Consider the following 18,076-nt stretch of genomic DNA (forward strand, 5'->3'; position numbering starts at 1 on the left):
ACATGCTCTCATAAGTTCATACACCTTAGGGGGACATCCTTCGGGCTGCTCCATTCGGTATCCTTTTTCCAGTAGATCATAGACCTGAGACAGGTCAATACCTGGATATGGTGACATTCCATATGTAGCAATTTCCCATAAGAGCACCCCAAACGCTGCAGAAGGGATTGCAAAAAAAGAGCTTTTATGTTTCTTCTGATTTATTATTTATTTTATACCATTAGGTAACTTCTCTTTCAAATTTTCACAATGTTACAATATTAGTATACTCTTATAATTCTTAAAACATGACTTGTTCTTCAAGATATTTTCCACAGGAAAAGTTTAGGTATAATCTAACGACAGTTTTCTTTAAATTTCCCAATTTTGGGGACTTCCCTGGAGGTCCAGCAGTTAAGACTCCATGCTTTCACAGCAGGCGGTACAGGTTCAATCCCTAGTCAGGGAACTAAAGGCCACGCAAGATGCGACCAGAATAAATAAATAAGTTTCCCATTTTTATTTGGATTTCCTTTACAACAAGGGAGAATAAACTAGGACCATATAAGAAGTTTGAGGTATAATCAAAACTATTCTTAAAGCAACTTACAATCTATTTAATGAGCTGCACAATTTTTTAGTCACTAATACTAAAGGAAGAATATAAAAATGGACACATTTGAAATCAAATAAAATTCACATGTGAAGAAAGAATTTGTTCGATTCTGTCACAGGTTACTCTTGAGTTTGAGATTGCTGGTAAAACTATCTAGAATTCTCGACTATTTCTACCGCCCCAAATCCAAACATTCTGACTTGTTCTGTCCCCCAAATCGCTACTAAATAATCATCCTTTACAGGAAGTAGAAACAAGATCAGTTACAAAGACAAATTCTAGATAAAACTTCACCACCCCTTCCTTGAAAAGAGGTTACCACTCTGTGTCATAGGGCTCTAGACACAAGCAATAAAGTCTAATGTGGAAAATAGGGAGCTTTATAGAGAGGATCGTTAGAACTTCAGTGCAATATAGTAGCTAGACTGTGAGTGCTCCCAAGGCAGGGACTTTTTTTTTTTTTTTAAACTTTATTCTTAACAGTTTCCTTCTATAGTAAGTACCCTGCAAATGCCCAGCAGATAGTATTTATTAGTAATAAATGCTTGCTGAATAACTGAAGAAGGATGGGTGTAAAGGCAGAGGATACTGATCATATACTGAAAAAAAGCAGCTCTTAAAGAATTAAGCATTTAAGTATAAAGAAAATGATGATACACAGAAAAACGTCCCTTCCAACCTTACCCCAGACGTCAGATTTGATTGAGAAGGTATTGTAGGCAAGACTCTCTGGTGCTGTCCACTTAATAGGAAATTTGGCTCCAGCGTGAGCAGTATAGGTGTCTCCAGTCATCAATCTACTTAAGCCAAAGTCAGCCACTTTCACCACATGGTTTTCTCCCACCAGGCAGTTCCGAGCTGCAAGATCCCTGTGGGAAAGAAGCCCTACTGTGATTCTATTCAGATGGTCCTGGAAAATGCTCATGAATGCTCTCGTTATCAGCTCTTTGTGCTGCAAGCAGGGTTTGATAAGTGCGTGCTGACAGGTATGGTAGTATTCCATGAAAATTGCTAACATGGTAGAAAGCCACTAATTATACATCTCTTGTAGAATACTCACCAAGAGGCAGTTATGTGATGCCACAATAAAGCAGGCTTCAGAAAACCAGTTCCCATTTATAAGTACACTGGGATAAGTTTCAGAGGTGGGTAACAGAGGTTTTGGTTTCTTTACTAAGGCAGAAAACTATTTTTAAAATCAAGCCACTAGATGGAGCAAAATGATCTTGGACTTAGTCCTGGGCAAAATAAAGAGCCTTCTGTTCTGAGAACAGCAAAGGCCCTGCGTTAGTACTTTAATCACAGGACACAGTAGGTTTCTAAGTTGGAAATGACATTACAATGGTCCTTGTGAAAGAGAAAACTACTTTCCTGAGTTATCTGATATGCATGTCAGCTTCCTGGTTAGTCACAGGGGACAACCGGGTTTTACACACCTATGGATGAAATTCTTCTTCTCTAAATACTCCATTGCAGATGAGATCTGAGTGGCCATGTAAAGCAGCACAACTGCAGTCACCTCTTCTCGGTTGCATTCTCGGAGATAATCAAGCAAGTTCCCATAAGGCATGTATTCAGTCACAATGTAAAATGGTGGCTCCAAGGTACACACACCTGATGGTTCAAAGAGAGCTTGTTTTGTTAGTATATATTTAAACACTCCAACCACTTTGGCAAGAATAACTGCCAATTTTTTAAAATCTAGTCCAGCAGTAATCTTTTCCTTTCCTGCCATTTCATTCTCTGAAAAGAACATAGCAGCATTAAAGAAGCTGGATGATAGTGAGTTTCTACTTCCAATGATACCATGCTTTGGAAACTCACATGCATTTTGAGAATGTGCCTGTTTGAACAAAGGTAGAGTCACTTGTATTAACTCCATAAGGGGTCAGGACCACCAATGCCTCTAGAGTTCTGTATGAGCCCATGATTTCACATCCTCAACTGCCTCCTGCTGACAATGTTTATCTAAAAGTAACAGCAATTGTGCACACGGTAAAGACTATATGAGCCCTGACTGCAAGGATTTCATTACTACACAGCAGACTCCCAGTAAAAATACAAAAGAAGCGATTTCCTTTGGGGTAGTTTGGCTCAATGAACACCCAAAGAAACTGGCCCTATTTTGAAAAGGGCAATTGTTTCAGTCAAAGATTTCTCTGTGACCTGAATAGGTGAGAAGCCTATCGATCACTGCAAAGCACTTGGGTGGTCACAATTTTTAATCTGTTTCAACAGTCCTTTGGTTACTGTCTCTTTATTTTGTAAAAAATATTTTGGGATAGTTTGTGGTTTAGTATCATTTTGAATGATTCTGAACTTTGGATCTGGGGCAATCAGCACAAGCTGGGCAGTTTCATACATTGCAATCAATCCAGGTCACTGTTTCTTGGGTAATTTTAAAACACAGAGACTTCTGATTAAAATAACAACCATTTATTGAAATAGATTTATACTGAGAGCTTCTGCCATGGTGATACAAAAGGAGGACTGGGGGACAATAGGGGGTTGAGGGACAAGCACCTTTGAGGAAACCTATGGTTCAGACACGCTCCCTCACCTAATAGCTGTACCAGGTTAGGATGCTTGATTTCCTTCATCACTGCAGCTTCCTTGAGAAATTCCTCCACCTCCATAGTATCTTCCTGGAAAGGGGGGGAAGATAAGAAAGAAAAAGAGGAGAGGGACAAGCCCCCATCTTAATCATTTGAATCAACTCACACTCCTAAAACCTCAGTTTTAAAAGAGGGTATCTTTTGGATATTTTTGCATTTACTTCAAGAAATTTTATCACTGCATAGTGTGCTCTGTATAAGTCCAATTAAGAAAGAAAAAGGTCTCCTTTAATTTATTCAGTATTTGAAACTGAAGTAAAATTTAGTAGGGTAAGTAAATTCAGCAATCATGAAACACAAAAGACCTGGACAGACAATTCCATTCTCTGAAAGTTTCTTTCCAGATATCTTAAGCCTTTGAAAGAGGAGCCAGAACAATTAGCTGTTTATATATTCCTGACAAATTCCTTAAGGAGCAAGATATGTCTGCAAGGCTGTGCACACTGGTTCACACTCAGAACAAGCACTTAGTAAATGCTTGGTAAAAGAACTGACTACTACTCAGAGGTGAAAAGCAGTCCTTAGGAGTCCTCCAGAGTTACTGAGGCACACGAGAAAATCTTCAGAGAATGGGATGAGTGACAAAACTTGTAATTCACTACCAGGATGCTTAAAGGAGAGAGACGGGCTGGCATTAGGAAGAAGATTCCTGTGAATGTGAAGAATAAGGTGATCTAATCTCAGGGAGATGGGAGAAGCAAGCAACAGGGAGACAAAGGACAGAACAAGAGAATGATTCTCCAACAATGCATGGAGAATTCTGCCCAGCAGGGGTTGTTCTGAGGAAGGAAAACAGCTTGCTTCGCTTTTACAACTTACAATTTGCTTCTAACCTCCCACCAAGATCTCTATCAACAGCCCCCAGGGACAAACCTTCCCCACATGTGGGTTTCACTGCATTGCAGTGAATAATCTGCCCCTGCATTGTCAGCAATGGCACCAGGGTTAATCATCACAATTTGCTGAGGTGCTTGGCACCAGTGGGTGGAAAGTGTTCCAAAGTTAAAGAAGGGCACGCTGGTATTTCCAAGTGATTCAGCACAAAAGAAAAAGATGCCTGAAAACTGTAATTCTCAGCAACCCACCTTCAACGTTTTCACAGCAACTGTAAGGCTGTATTTCTTCCAGACGCCAACGTAAACCTCTCCATACTGACCACCTCCAAGTTTGTGCTTCATGGTAATATCTGTTCGTTCCATTTCCCACTTGTCGTGGATGGGGGACACACCGTAGACTGTAGGCTTATTACACTTGGGGGCCGGATAGTGCAAGGTTGTCACCAGCCCATCAGCCACCGTGGAGTGATGGTGAACAAGCTCGGCCAAGGTGCTGAAGCGGCTCTCGGCAGTTACATATACCTGGTGAGCAGAGCGGAGAAAAATAAACCAAATGAAAAGGGGTCATTATCTCACTGCTCTCAAGATATGAAAATAAGCAGCACTAGTCACAACAGCCAAAACATGGAGACAACCTAAATGTCCATCAGCAGATGAGTGGATAAGGAAGATGTGGTGTGTGTATGGCAATGGAATATTACTCAGCCATAAAAAAGAACAAAATAAGGCCATTCCCAGCGACATGAAAGCAACTAGAGATGATCATACTAAGTGAAGACAGTCAGAAAAAGACAAACACCCTGTGATTTCACTTATATGTGGAATCTAAGATACGACACAATGAAACAGAAAATCACAAACAGAGCGAACAGACTAGTGGTTGCCAAGAGGGAGGGAGTCGGGGAAGGGAAAGAATGGGTGCTGGGGACAGCAGGTGAAAAATATCATATACAGAGTGGATAAACAACAAGGTCCTACTATATTCAATATTCCATGATAAATCACAATAGAAAATAATATAAAAAGAACACAAATATACATATAACTGAATCACTGTGCTATATGGCACACATTAACACAACACTGTAAACCAACTATACTTCAATTTTTAAAATGCTGATCTAAAAAAAGATGAAAACAAGGCATTATCTTACTGAGATAAGTGGAAGAATTACGGAAGAATTTAACCATGATGTTGGGGGGGTGGTGGTGGGCAGAGAACTTCACTTTAATCTCATTTAAACTACTCTTCTTACGATTCCTAAAGTAGCTCGAGTCTTGAGGGGAAAAGCTTCTATATCTCAGGATCATCAAGATCACTGGTCTTCAAATATTTTTAAGCTAAATGACTAAGGAGCCCAAATATGGAAGATAAAGGAAGAGAAGCGCTGATTAAAGTAGGTAAGAGGGGACTGGCTTCCTGTAAAAGTTTATGAACTCCCACCTCAGAATCTTACACAGAACATAATTTGAAAACCACTGATTTTAATTTTTTTGGTAGAGAGAGGATATTCAAATATCTTATGATTTTTATTTCATTAAGAGGCACTTTTGAGTGCCCAAGCAATTTTTTAAAGAGAGCCACAATTTTATCTCAGAAAGTAAACAAAACAGTAGTTAATTTGTGATAAGCAAGAAGGATGAAGTACGACAGCAGTCTCTAAGCCTCATCTTCCAAGGGAGCTTGTTTATCTTTTTAAAAAAGAGATTCTAGAGTATACAGAAGAGCATACAATTAATAAATGGAGAACAGATGAGTCCTGTAAAGTGAACTCACCCATGATAAACATCCCCCACCCAAGAGAATCATAGTATTACCAGCACCCAGCAGCCTCCCTCCTGCCCTCCGAGCTACTGACCCCGCAAAGGTAACCACTCTGCTGACTTCCAACGCCTTAGATTAGCTTAGATTGTGAACTGTACCTATGCAAACGGAACCACACAATAAGTATTGTTTTGTGCCTGTTTTCTTTCATCCAACTTTTTTTACTGTGATATAATTCATATATTTCACCACAAAATTCACAATTTCAATTGTGCAATACAGTGACTTTTAATAAATGCATTGATTGTCCAACCATTACCACTATCTAATTTCAGGACATTTTCATCACCCTACAAAGAAACCCCAGACCCATTAGAGGTCATTCCCACTCCCCTCATCCCATTCCTCAGTAATCACTAACCCCTTCTACTCAACTTTATGTGTAAGAGATTCATCCATGACTGTTCTAGAGGGCCGGATACTAAGCATTTTAGGTTTGTGGCCACAGCATTTCTGTCATTACTCAAGTCTGCCATAATACTGAGAAAGCAGCCATAGACAACACGTACACAAATGGGTACATCTGCATCCCAGTACAATTTTATCTGCAAGAGTAGGCAGCCAGTGGGTCATGGTTTTTGCTAGTAACGTGTGTAGCAGAGCTGCGTTCACGCTGTGTGAGATTCCATTTTACAAATATACCACAGTTTATTAATTCAGTCCACTGCTGCCAGACAGCTGAGTGTTTCTAGTTTCTGGCTACTACACGCAACGCTGCTATGAACATTCCTGTACATGTCTGCTGAACACACATGCACTCACTTCTGCTGGGAAGACAACCAGAAGTAGATTCTGCTGAGTGGCCCTTATATCATCACTTATCTGATTCTATTTGGTTTCATGAAGAAAAAAATATGTCTTATAGGGTGGTGCAAAGAAAATTAATAACTTACTGTTTCCTACTTTTTACCAGCCATTATCTTTTATTGAAATTATCTCACTGAATGCTTCCAATAAAATGGGATGGGAAACTGAGGCTTAAGTAAGGTCACAATGTGAATAAATGATGGAGTTACCCAGCAAACCAGATTTGCTTGCTCTAAAGCCTATGCTTTTCCCCTACTATGCATATCATAAAGAGAGAAAAAGTGGAAGAAACAACTGAATCTAAATTTACTGTTCAAGGACTTCCCTGGTGGTCCAACACTTAAGAACTTACCTTGCAGGGCAGGAAAAGCAGGTTCAATCCCTGGTTGGGGAACTGAGATCCCACAGGCCACAGAGCAACTCAGCCTGCACATCCTAACTATAAATTTACTGTTCAACAGAAGAACGGACATAAATCTACTCTCTACCGTTTATAAAGTAAGACAGTTCCACTCTAACATAGCCATTCTTATACAGTTGGTCTTTCTAACCTGCAAAGTGCTAAATGACTGACTGATCTATTTATATTAACATACATTAATGACCAATATCAGTCTCAGAAGCCTAAAGTTTTACTCTTTAAACTTTCTGGTAGAGATTATTATAATTTTCATAGATAAACGGTTTAATTTATAAAATTCCACACAATGTATTGGATGTATATGTGCATATCTGTATACTGATGATAACAGTTAACTTATACAGCTGTTTCCTTCATTTTTCACCTTCAAATCTACCTCATCTTTAAACTCTTAATGTAATACTGTTTTTAATTTCCATTACCATATTGTTTTGAAAAGAGTAAGCGCTCTCTCATGTGCCAAACAGCTCAAACTCACATCAGTGATTAGTTTCCTTCATATCAGACATAAAAATTGTATTCTTTCATCATTCTGAATATTGTTTCTAAAGAGCAGGCCAGTTCACACCGAGAGGTGGCTGCCGGCCAGTCTTACCTTGCCATCTGTGGTGGTATTGATCCTGTAGTGATATACACGCCCCTCGTACCTAAGCGAGATTGACAGCTGCCCGGGGCTGCTCTCACTCTCTCGCACCAGGAAGCTGCCATTGATTAGACTGCTGAGTAGGTACTCTGCTGCACTGCGAGACACAGGTCCATGGTACCAGGAATGTTTTTCCAGGCTGTTCACAGGGGTGATGTAGTTGCTTGGCACCCAGCCTTGGCCATTCTTAGAGCGAACTTCACTCCACTCACCATTCTGGTTGTAACCAAGGACTCGGAGCTTTTCACCTGGCCAGGAGATCATCACAGAGGGAAAGAAAAGATGTAAGACTTTATCTGAAACAGCAGTAGTCTACTGTCAAGCTTGAAATTCAGTGAAAAAATTGAATCAAGAACTTTTAAACCAACACAGTTTTTTTAAAAGATAATGAAAATGAATTTTGCTATCATCATAGCCTGACTGATATTTTTAGCTTCTAGCTTAAACAAAAGCTACAAACAAAATGTTTTTCTGTCATTATCGATAGGGTTTCAAAAACTTTTATACTATAGGAAACTCCAAATATGTAACTAAGGTAGCACACAAAGATTAAAAGGTCACTCAAATGTCTGGAACAGGACATGGTCTCACTCCTCAAAAAAAAAAAAAAGAAATTAATTTTTTCCTCAAGAGTCTGTCACAGAACATATATATGGTTCAATGCTAAAAGCAATCAAGGATTAGGGATTAGACATGTAAAACACAAAGTTACTTCTAAATTTCAGTTGGCAACAAGGCTACAAAAACCATCAATGCAAAAACAAAAAACAAAAAAGCACAGACCACAGAGCTATCAGCAATATTTCAGAAAGAAAAGTGAGGAGGTAGGGGTCAGCAGTCAGGACCTGAAAAGCACAATCTTTTCCAGGACTCAAGTTTTAAAATAATTTCCCTCCCATTCCCCGTAACGAATGAATCTCCCATCTGCTCCTCTCAAATTAGTGTGTGGCAAAGAGAAGTTGAGTCTAAAGTTGGAGCCTAAGACTCAAATTACTCAGAGTATCTTTGCTATCAATTTCAATGTCCTTGATTTCTTGAATAAAGTTGTGAGTATCAACTTCAGACTCCCTAAACATGCATCCTTTCCCTGTACTTGCAGCCCAAACAAAATAGGAAGGGTGAGAGAGATCATTATCAGTAAACGTTAAATTAAAGAATCCTGGGACTTCTTGGCAGTTCCGTGGTTACGACTCCATGCTCCCAATACATGGGGGCATGGATCTGATGATCCCTGATCTAAGATCCCACATACTGCATGGCAAGGTCATAAAAAAATATAAATCCTTATAAGGCCTTACACCCCCATATCTGAGAGATGCAAGCCTTCCTGTAGAGTTCACATCCACCCCTCAGTGTCAGAGAACAGAAGAAAGCCGCAGCAATCAAAAGCACGTGGCCCAGTACTCATCAAGCAAAGACTGTTGGGGGAAAAACCCAAAATTATTATTCTGCCAGCCATCTTTTTTCAGTGGTCTACAGAAATGTTTGCCATAGTATGACTTTCTATTTGCCCCTACTATCTCACTCAAGACCCTGGGTTGTGAGACATTCAGTGAGAAAAAACATGGGTATGTGCACATGTGCACGCATACACATGTATAGGTAGATAGTGTGTGTACATGTGGCGGTGGAAATGCACAAGTGTGCTGATAAATACTCCCCAATCATATCTGCAGGGAAAATACATCTTAGTGCTGTCAGAAAAGCTATATAAGGCTTGTCAGTCTGCAGCTTTTCTCTAATACGCTTAAGAAAATGAGAAGACTAAGTTCTTTACCAAGTACATTATTATACATTATTCTTCCTTACAAAGAACTGATAATGACAGGTCATCATAATCAGGATATAGTCGAACACTCTAGGTTTTGGGCTATTTGTCTTTCTCTTTTTTGGCAGCTAGGAGGAGAATTTTCCACTCTGGAAGTTTTGAGTACCATGAAGATTAACAGTGGAATAAACATTGACCCTATTGCCAGAGGAAACCTAATTTTTTAATTCAAGCAAAATATTGCCTTCAAAGAAAGAACTAAAATAAGTATTGTTATTTAATTTAGAAAAATATTTTGTTTTTAAAATAAAAAATCAGCTTTAGTATGACAACATTTTATATTAAATTAAAAACCTGGCATTTCATAGGTTTTGGACTACACAGTCCATGGAATTCTCCTGGCCAGAATACTGGAGCAGGTAGTCATTCCCTTCTCCAGGGGATCTTCCCAACTCAGGGATCAAACCCAGGTTTACTGCACTGCAGGCAGAATGTTTATCAGCTGAGCCACCAGGGAAGCCCTTAAAAGAAATCACTGTTGATTATAAGATAAACGAAATCCCACTTTTTGAGATGCATACTAGTAGTTGCCATAACTGGTAACTGATGAGTCAAAAGGCTTTCTTTATCAGTGTAGTCCTGGTGACTGAGCAATCTTGGAAAATACTGACATGAAAACTGTATCTAGGAAAGAATGTTCTGAGTCACCTTCACCAACTTTCCCACTGAAGCACCTAAAGTAAAAGACTGTGCTGTAGCCCAAAGAGACTACCTACCACACAAAGTATAAAATATTTCTCAAGTCCTGTATCCTAAAACTGTGTAAAATTTTCCTATCATCATAAAACACAGTTCCACACACAAACAAATACCATCAAATGCATGTATACATACCATCATCCCCACTCTGGGACATACATATACTCCAGAAACTCAGTTTTAAGGATTTCTGCTTTTGATGAATCTGGCTGGATTTTAAAAATTGATGTATAAAAATATTTTATTTCAGGGTAACATTCCTTGAGTGGAAACCTGTCTTCTTAATCTGGTGATCCACTCTCATTTACTATCTCATTTCAAACCTTACAAATAAGAGAAGTATTGTTTGACAAAGAATCATTTAATTTATACTTTCACGTAGCTAAAGATTATCCAGAATCTTATTTTTTCCTAGTAGGAAGCTTTCATAAATTCAAAAGACAAGAAAAATATAAGCAGATTAGCAATCCAACTCATGTATACATGACAATGACCCACACTCCTATTTCTTTCTCATAAAAATTCCACATTTTCTGTCCTCGTTCAGAAAACCAATAAGGGATGGTTTTCCATGATTATGTTCTTGGTGCTCTCTTTGTTCAGGATTTACTACTGAAAACAGTACTACTACTCTGTCGTGAGTGTTACCGCAATAGAAACCCTTCCTGCTCGTCCTTTCACCAACACATATAAACACAAATGAGAGATAAGTTGTCTAAGCCAGTGCTGCCCAAAGCAGGTCCACAGCAAGGCAAGATGCTTGTGCCAGAGTGTGAATCACTGGACCACTTTCTTCAGTTTTGTTATAAAAAAAGAAATGTCAGCTGAACTAAATAGTAAGTGTACTTAGCAATGTAGTTGTTTTACATTTTGAGCACAAGTTCTTAATCTCAGCGTAGACTGGTAATGAATGGTTCCCACAGGAAGTCAGCCCACGAACGACCCTTAAGAGCAGCACTGGGGCCTGGAAACCTGCCTCCTCTTAGGGAGCCACAGCCCACTGCAGAGAGGTGTACGGTAAACCTCACCTTTGTGGCAGACAGAGGCTGGCATATTACCTACAAAACAGAATCTTGAGAAGGAGTCGAGTTTATGCATATATAGTGCGGTGTTTTTTTTTCTAATGTACTTTGTCTCATTTTAGCCTTAATAAAAACCCTATGAATTAGATAAGGTGGCATTATCCCCTATAAAGGTTTTAAAAAGAGAATGAACCAGAGGTACCTAGGCCCAAATTACCTAATTCCAGTCAGAGGCAGAACCCAGAATAGATCCCATTATTTCTTGACCACTAATAAAAACTGAAATGTGAGAGGACGTTACGTAGAAGCTCACCTTTAGTGATGCTGAGTGTGTTATCACCACTTGCTACAAAATCATAAAGTGCAACAAAGAGATTAGGGTCACTCTCGGTGGCTCCGAGCAGGTTCTCCTTGGAGCTCCACCTGATGGCTTCGTTCAGGGCCTGGGGTTCAACATCACAACCGTAGGGGCGGTGCAAGGCTTCTGGAAGACATAAAAAGAAAGGAGTTTACACTAAGTCCAACAGTTGGAAATTCATTTGAATTCAGTACACAGACAGTATTTTAGCTGTTGGCATTATACTGATGCCTCCAGCAAGGAACAAAACTGTACACGTGGTTGTGGAGTCAGGAAGAAAGAGCAGATGGCATGTCTCCTAAGCAGGAGAGAAATCTACTTGTTGAAAACATAATAAGATAGAGAAAAGAACACAAAATGAGCATTTAGCTGTTATGTTTACGCATGAAAATCAGAGGTAAATGAATAGGAAACACAGTTTCCTCAAAAAAAAAAAAAAAAACCTCAAAAAGAAATTCCAGTTCATTTTATAAAACATACAAGATATTTTGTCTAGATAATGGTGGTTTTAAGAAGGAATAGTTAAGTTTTATAAGTGAAGTCCTCCCAAAGTACCTTTCTCCCCTTACTATCTTCATATAAAACAAATTTCAGAAAAGATAACAGGGATTTTAAGAAATATATATAGATTGTATTAATCCAGGCCCTCCATTTACATATAGAAAATTATAGAAACAGTGCTTTTAGAAAAAAAATCCTAAAATTATCTACTAAGCAGAAAAGTATTTTGGTTTAATACAAAATATTCTTGGCATCCATGTACAGTCTATAACGCAACAGCTTTCCACTATTGTTTTAATAAAAAACACAATTTTTCCTTATTTTCTTTTCATACATTTTTAATAAAATACTGTAACTTAATTAGGACTCTAGAAAACACTGCCAGCAAAGGACATGATTTATTGAGTTTCTATCACCTGTAATAGCTGAAGCCTTGTAAGACCTGGTTTCTTCTTCAAGGCTTTGTGGTTCCTAAATTTAGTGACACTAAACAAATAGGTGATCCTTATACCATGTTAGTTAAAGATCACCTGCTTCTCACAGTTCAGGATGATCATACCAAAAACACACTGTTCTTTCAGCAGCAATTTCTCAGTCACTAAAAATGAGTTTCAGCAGCACTCTGCCACTCTGCAACTGCCTCTGTCGTGTAACAATTCTTTTCTAGTATGTCTCCCTCTCTTTCGCTCATTTTTAATTTAAACTTGGTTTTATCATATATGAAGAAGAAAAACCCTTGAATCTGTGGTTTTATTTTCCAATCCACTCCCTCTCCTCCGCTTGTACTGCCAATGTCTTAGTTCAGATTCCCAACATCTCTCACCTGGACTACTGCCTCCAGTCTTGTCTCCCTCAAATCCATCCTCCAAACAGCTGGCAAAGTGATCTATTTAAGACAAAAATTTGACCATGTCACTCTTCTTAAGATACTTCAATAGTTCACCATCAAGCTAAAAATCTCTTTTAACAAGGCCTTCAAGGTGTCTCATAATCAGATCTCCACCTATTAATACTTCTCCAGCTTCCCTTCTCTCCCATTCCACGCCTTGAATTTTAAATTTAAACAAACACCATGATGCTTCCTACCTTTCTGCCTTTGTTCACATAGTCCTATCTTCCCAGAATGTGAACTCATCCCTCTTTTTCCTTTTTTTGACAGGTTGACTTCTATTCATTTTAAAAACACTCAACTTCAATGTAACCTCCCCTTGGAAGCCTCACATACATTATACTTGATACAGTAATACTTCTTATTTTTATCCACAATTTATGTTGATTTCCCCAACTTTACAATGTGCTACTTGGCATAAGAACTTTATCTTTTTTTCTAGTAAGAGTCACATAATATGTGTTCAGCAATTTTGACTGAATGAACAACTAAGTTTCATAAAAATACAAGTGACAGGAAATAATGAGGTATCTTTTAAAACAGCATTAACCAGTGTTTTTTAAATGGCTTCATAGCTGTCTATATCCTATAGACAAAAATTCCACTTGTAGGTCAGATGCTTTCCTAACAGTTTATTTCACTTCTTCACATTCCTTCTTCCTCTTAAAAAGAAAATGTTTTTTAATTTTCACAGCTAATTAAATCATTTTACATTAAGAAAGTTACAACAAACCTGAAGATATGTCCAAATGTCCTGCAAAGATAATCTGAAACAGGTATCTTGCTTCTTGTTTAAGCACATAATCACAGTGAATAGGAACAGCTGTATTATACACTGAAATAAACTAGGATGACCAAACGTGAAACTCTTTGACAGCTCCCTATCTTAGAATAAAAAGCTAAAGTCCTTACGAGGGCCTTTGGCCAATTCATCTTCCTACTCTTCCTTCCCTCCTTTACCTCATTCTGATTATTGGCCTCCCTGCCGTTACCTGAACAAGGCAGGCACACTCCCACCTCAGGACCTTTGTACTGGCTTTTCCACCTGCCCACATCCCCTCTTGGTATGGCATTCTCTAACCATCCTACTTTCAAATGCATCTGTTCCTGACAACACTTCCACATCCCCTATGTCTCCTTTACTAATTTCTCTCCATTGATCTTATCACCCCCAAAAATGCAATTTACTTGTCTATCATCATATATATGGGCTTCCCGGGTGGCTATTCATGTGAGCTACTATCCCACCCCACTAGAATATTAGTTTTATGGGGACAGGTAATTTTTATCTGCTTTGTACACTGGTAAATTCCAAGCACCCAGAACAGTTACTGCATATGAGAGGCTCTCAAAAACAATTTATTGAATAAATGAATCACACATTCTGCTATACTTACAGAGTATACACTGAGAGGACAGAAGACAAAACTCTGCAGTCAGAAAAGGTTTCAGAGAAAAGAAAGCATTTAAATTAGACGAGCACATTTAAACTGGATTTGGCACTGATGCCAGAAGAATGACAGACTGTCAAAATGCAAGGATATGTCTGTGACATGTGATTCATCTGCACTGGAGAGGAGCGCCACCAAACTCAAAGGAGGATTTTTAAAGGCAAGTCAGCCTCTTAAAACCATGTTAAGTGACAAAAGGAGAAAAGAGAATGAGACCTTCAGCACAATTTTATGAACACTTAAAACATATACACATGCCGAACAATACTGTACATTTCTCAAATATACAAAATAATAAATACAGGAAGACAATCATTTCAGAGGCCAAAGTACAAAAAGAACCATAACTTGGAAAACAATCCTTTTTATTCTCCAATCCCCTTCTTCCCATCTCTGGTTTTACAGTCTTTTCGGTCAAGTCAAAAGATCTTATTTCCTTCCTTTCTTCTTTCTTCCCACTCACTCTTTTGTTCTCATAGAACTAAGGGTCAGTTTCCTGTACAATCTGCCTGCACAGGATATCCACTTAAACACCATCTTACCCACTAGCACCAAACAAAAGAGCAAATTTTCCAAAGACAAGAAACATCCTAACATCTTGAGAATGAACATGTTTTAAATCATAAGGAGTTAAGGAGCTAAATGGAGGCGAAAAAGCTAAGGAATGAAGACAAAAAGGGGAGGGGGGCCTACAGAAGGTAAATGCCACGGTGTTATCCAGTAGATCCAGCCTATGCCCCTTTCCTTGTCAGCTTAAGACAGACAAATCCGGATGATTCAGATCCACTGCATCCGCCCAAATACAGGTGTGCAGGCTGGGAATGTTTCATTTTTGAACAATGTTAAGTGACTACTACATATAAGGTACCTTAGATAGCGAGTTATCCTTCATTAATCACTATTATGGAGGCACATCATGGACGCACATTGAGGCAGCAGAAGACTCTAATTTTTACTTATGGAATATGGAACCCAGAAATAGGTCCCAGCAGAAATATATTATGACTATTAAGAAAAGGTCATTTTTTTCTACTGATATGCCTGTAGGATACAATAAAAATAAGGTAAAACTAGAAAGAGTAGCTTGTACAGAAAATTATCAGGATTAAATAAGACTCAGACTCAAATTTACAGATAATTCCTAAATTTAATGTTTAATTTAATTTAATTTAATTTTATTAAAAATACTTTTTTACCAATTAGTCATTCAATAAATTTTATCAGTTTAAGTAGAAATTTGTCAATTAATTGGAGAAATTAATAAAAAATTTCAGTTTAGCAGGCATTTCCAGGCATTTTTATAAACACTTACCTTGCCAGAATTCTACTCTGTCTGACTGCATATTCTTAAAAACTAATACTTTTTTTTTTTGCCATGCCACGTGGCTTGAAGGATCTTAGTTCCCCAAGCAGGAGTTAAACCCAGATGTGCCCATGGAAGTGAAAGTATGGAGTCTAACCACTAAACCACCAGGCAAATCCCTAAGGAAGCTAATACTTTTTAATAGTGCTTTTAAAAACTATGTAGGGTGGTTGGATAAATCATTCAATTGTTCTCAATATCAAGCCACACATATCTTAAAACTAAAAAATACTGCACATTATTCGTTTATTCATTTATTCTTTCATTACCAAGGCCCTACCAGGGAAAAGACACATGAAGCTTCACTGGCCAAGAATAAAGATGTTAACAACAATAGCAGTACAAATTTTTTGGAATCTCTTTCATGCTTGATTACTGTGGTTATCTACCCTCCCCCAAATGATCACCCCTGTTATCATACCTGTCAAGCTGGGGAGAGCCGTTTTTGAGTCCTCACTGCATAGACAGTAAAGCGATGTGTCCTGATCTCTGCCATAACAATTAGGTGGAAGCAGAACTGTCCCAAAGACCATTCCTCTGCCTAGAAGCACGCAAGTTTAACTGTTCTATGTACGGAGGAAGTCTTGGAATTCTACTCTCTGACAAGCAATACCACATGCATGTGACACTTATTCATGTACTCTGTGGCCAGAGGGGACCAATGGCAGGGTGACATTTACAAGTCCAGTGTGGGTGGAGAGTTACCTAAAGGGAAATGTCTAGTAATCAGCAAAACATTGAGTCAGAATGCAGTTACTTAAAAAACTCTGGAACATTTTGAAAAACTAAATAAGTAAAAACCAACACACATGAGTAACAAATGATAAAATACACAGGCGTCAGTGCATGTAGATGGGATTTCATTCCTAGGTGATGATGAAGTGAGATTGTACAGAAGTTTCCTTGGAGAAAACGTGTTTACAATAAAACACCAAATACACTTTTAAAAGAGAGGAAACGCCTAACGAGAGTCATCTTTTGCATCACTTAAAGTAGTTCAAGAAACCACAAATCCAAAGTTAAAGAAATAGTTGCAATCTGATTCATAAACACAGAAGCCAGGAAATGACGGCCTTCAGTAAAAGTTTGGCTCTATTGCTTAATAAAGGTTAAAAACATGGCATGATGGCACTGAAAACTTTAAAAGTTTTGAAAGTAAAAGCCTAATATTTGTTAATATATAGGAACAAAGTTAAATAAAACTCAAGAGCCTTATAAGAATGAAACTAGCAAAATCTACCAATGATGGATGACTTTAGGGATATTTAAGGACCTAAGCTACTCCATTTTGTTAACAGAAAAACTCCATTTTGTAAGGATCCAGGAAAAGAGCCTTTAAAAATCCAAGAGCCTTTGGAAATCCCCTGACCTCACCCCACCACCCTCGAGCCAATCAGACCCCAGACCAAAATCTCCTGACTTAACGTAGTCTACCTAGGTAATGGGAACCAATCAGAACCCGGGGCCAGCCCGGGGGAAATAAGAATCAATCAGAAACCAACACCTAACCCTTCCACAGAAGGTGACCAATTAGATGTCTCCCAACCCAGAAACTCCCATTTTTCAAATTTCTCCCGCGAACCTATATAAGCAATGTAACCCAGAACTCGTGGCTCCTCCCTATAGCCGCTGCGTCGGTATCGGGTGGGAGCCCCAGCTCGAGCTTGGTAATAAAAACTCTCTTGCTTTTGCATCAGATATCGGCTCCCTGGTGGTCATTGGGAGATTTCGCGACTTGATAGATATTGATAGTAAAACTGACACAGCCTTCAATAAAGATGTTACAAAAGTTATAATGCAAGCTTAAAGAAAGAATGACTCTGGTGTAGGTAATAATTAACAGTTTTTTAAAAAACAAAGCTTATGCACTCAAAGAAATTAACCTTTTATGAAGCCAGTACTGTTAACATAATGAGGAAAGTAAGAGTCAAATGACTAACGGGTTACCTCAAATCAATGACTCAGAATTTCAAACACCAGGTTGAATTTCTCCTTCTCTGAATTACAAAAAATAAAAGGGAAAGAGGCTCCATAATTCATGTTCTATAGATATCTATATTCTGTAACATATGATTTACTATTTAATCAGTAAATCTGCTATTTAAACTATCAATAATGAAGTTACATTTTTTAATCCTCCTATATTGTAACCAGGAGTACAGAGGATGAACAAATAAACAAAATATGGTACACACAATGAAATTTATTCAACGATAAAAAGGA

General features: G+C 38.4%; 1 protein-coding gene across 4 annotated transcripts in view; it reads right to left on the minus strand.

The window, feature by feature from the left end:
* ABL2 (ABL proto-oncogene 2, non-receptor tyrosine kinase) overlaps positions 1–18,076 on the minus strand; it is a 96,366-nt gene that overhangs the window by 9,197 nt on the left and 69,093 nt on the right. For 2 of the 4 annotated variants that reach the window (XM_005690924.3, XM_005690923.3), the window contains exons 1-9: positions 16,275–16,455; positions 12,974–13,036; positions 11,605–11,775; positions 7,695–7,990; positions 4,296–4,568; positions 3,156–3,240; positions 2,032–2,209; positions 1,280–1,464; positions 3–155 (exon numbers count right to left, since the gene is read on the minus strand). In XM_005690924.3, coding sequence (XP_005690981.1) covers positions 3–155; positions 1,280–1,464; positions 2,032–2,209; positions 3,156–3,240; positions 4,296–4,568; positions 7,695–7,990; positions 11,605–11,775; positions 12,974–13,036; positions 16,275–16,386 — 1,516 coding nt within the window. In that variant the 5' untranslated portion in view covers positions 16,387–16,455. Of the gene's footprint in view, positions 1–2; positions 156–1,279; positions 1,465–2,031; positions 2,210–3,155; positions 3,241–4,295; positions 4,569–7,694; positions 7,991–11,604; positions 11,776–12,973; positions 13,037–16,274; positions 16,456–18,076 lie in introns of those variants that run through there. The other 2 variants (XM_018060655.1, XM_018060654.1) reach the window with 1 other exon arrangement.

This window comes from Capra hircus, chromosome 16 (genome assembly GCF_001704415.2).
Source record: "Capra hircus breed San Clemente chromosome 16, ASM170441v1, whole genome shotgun sequence".
Classification (NCBI taxonomy): Eukaryota; Metazoa; Chordata; class Mammalia; order Artiodactyla; family Bovidae; genus Capra; species Capra hircus.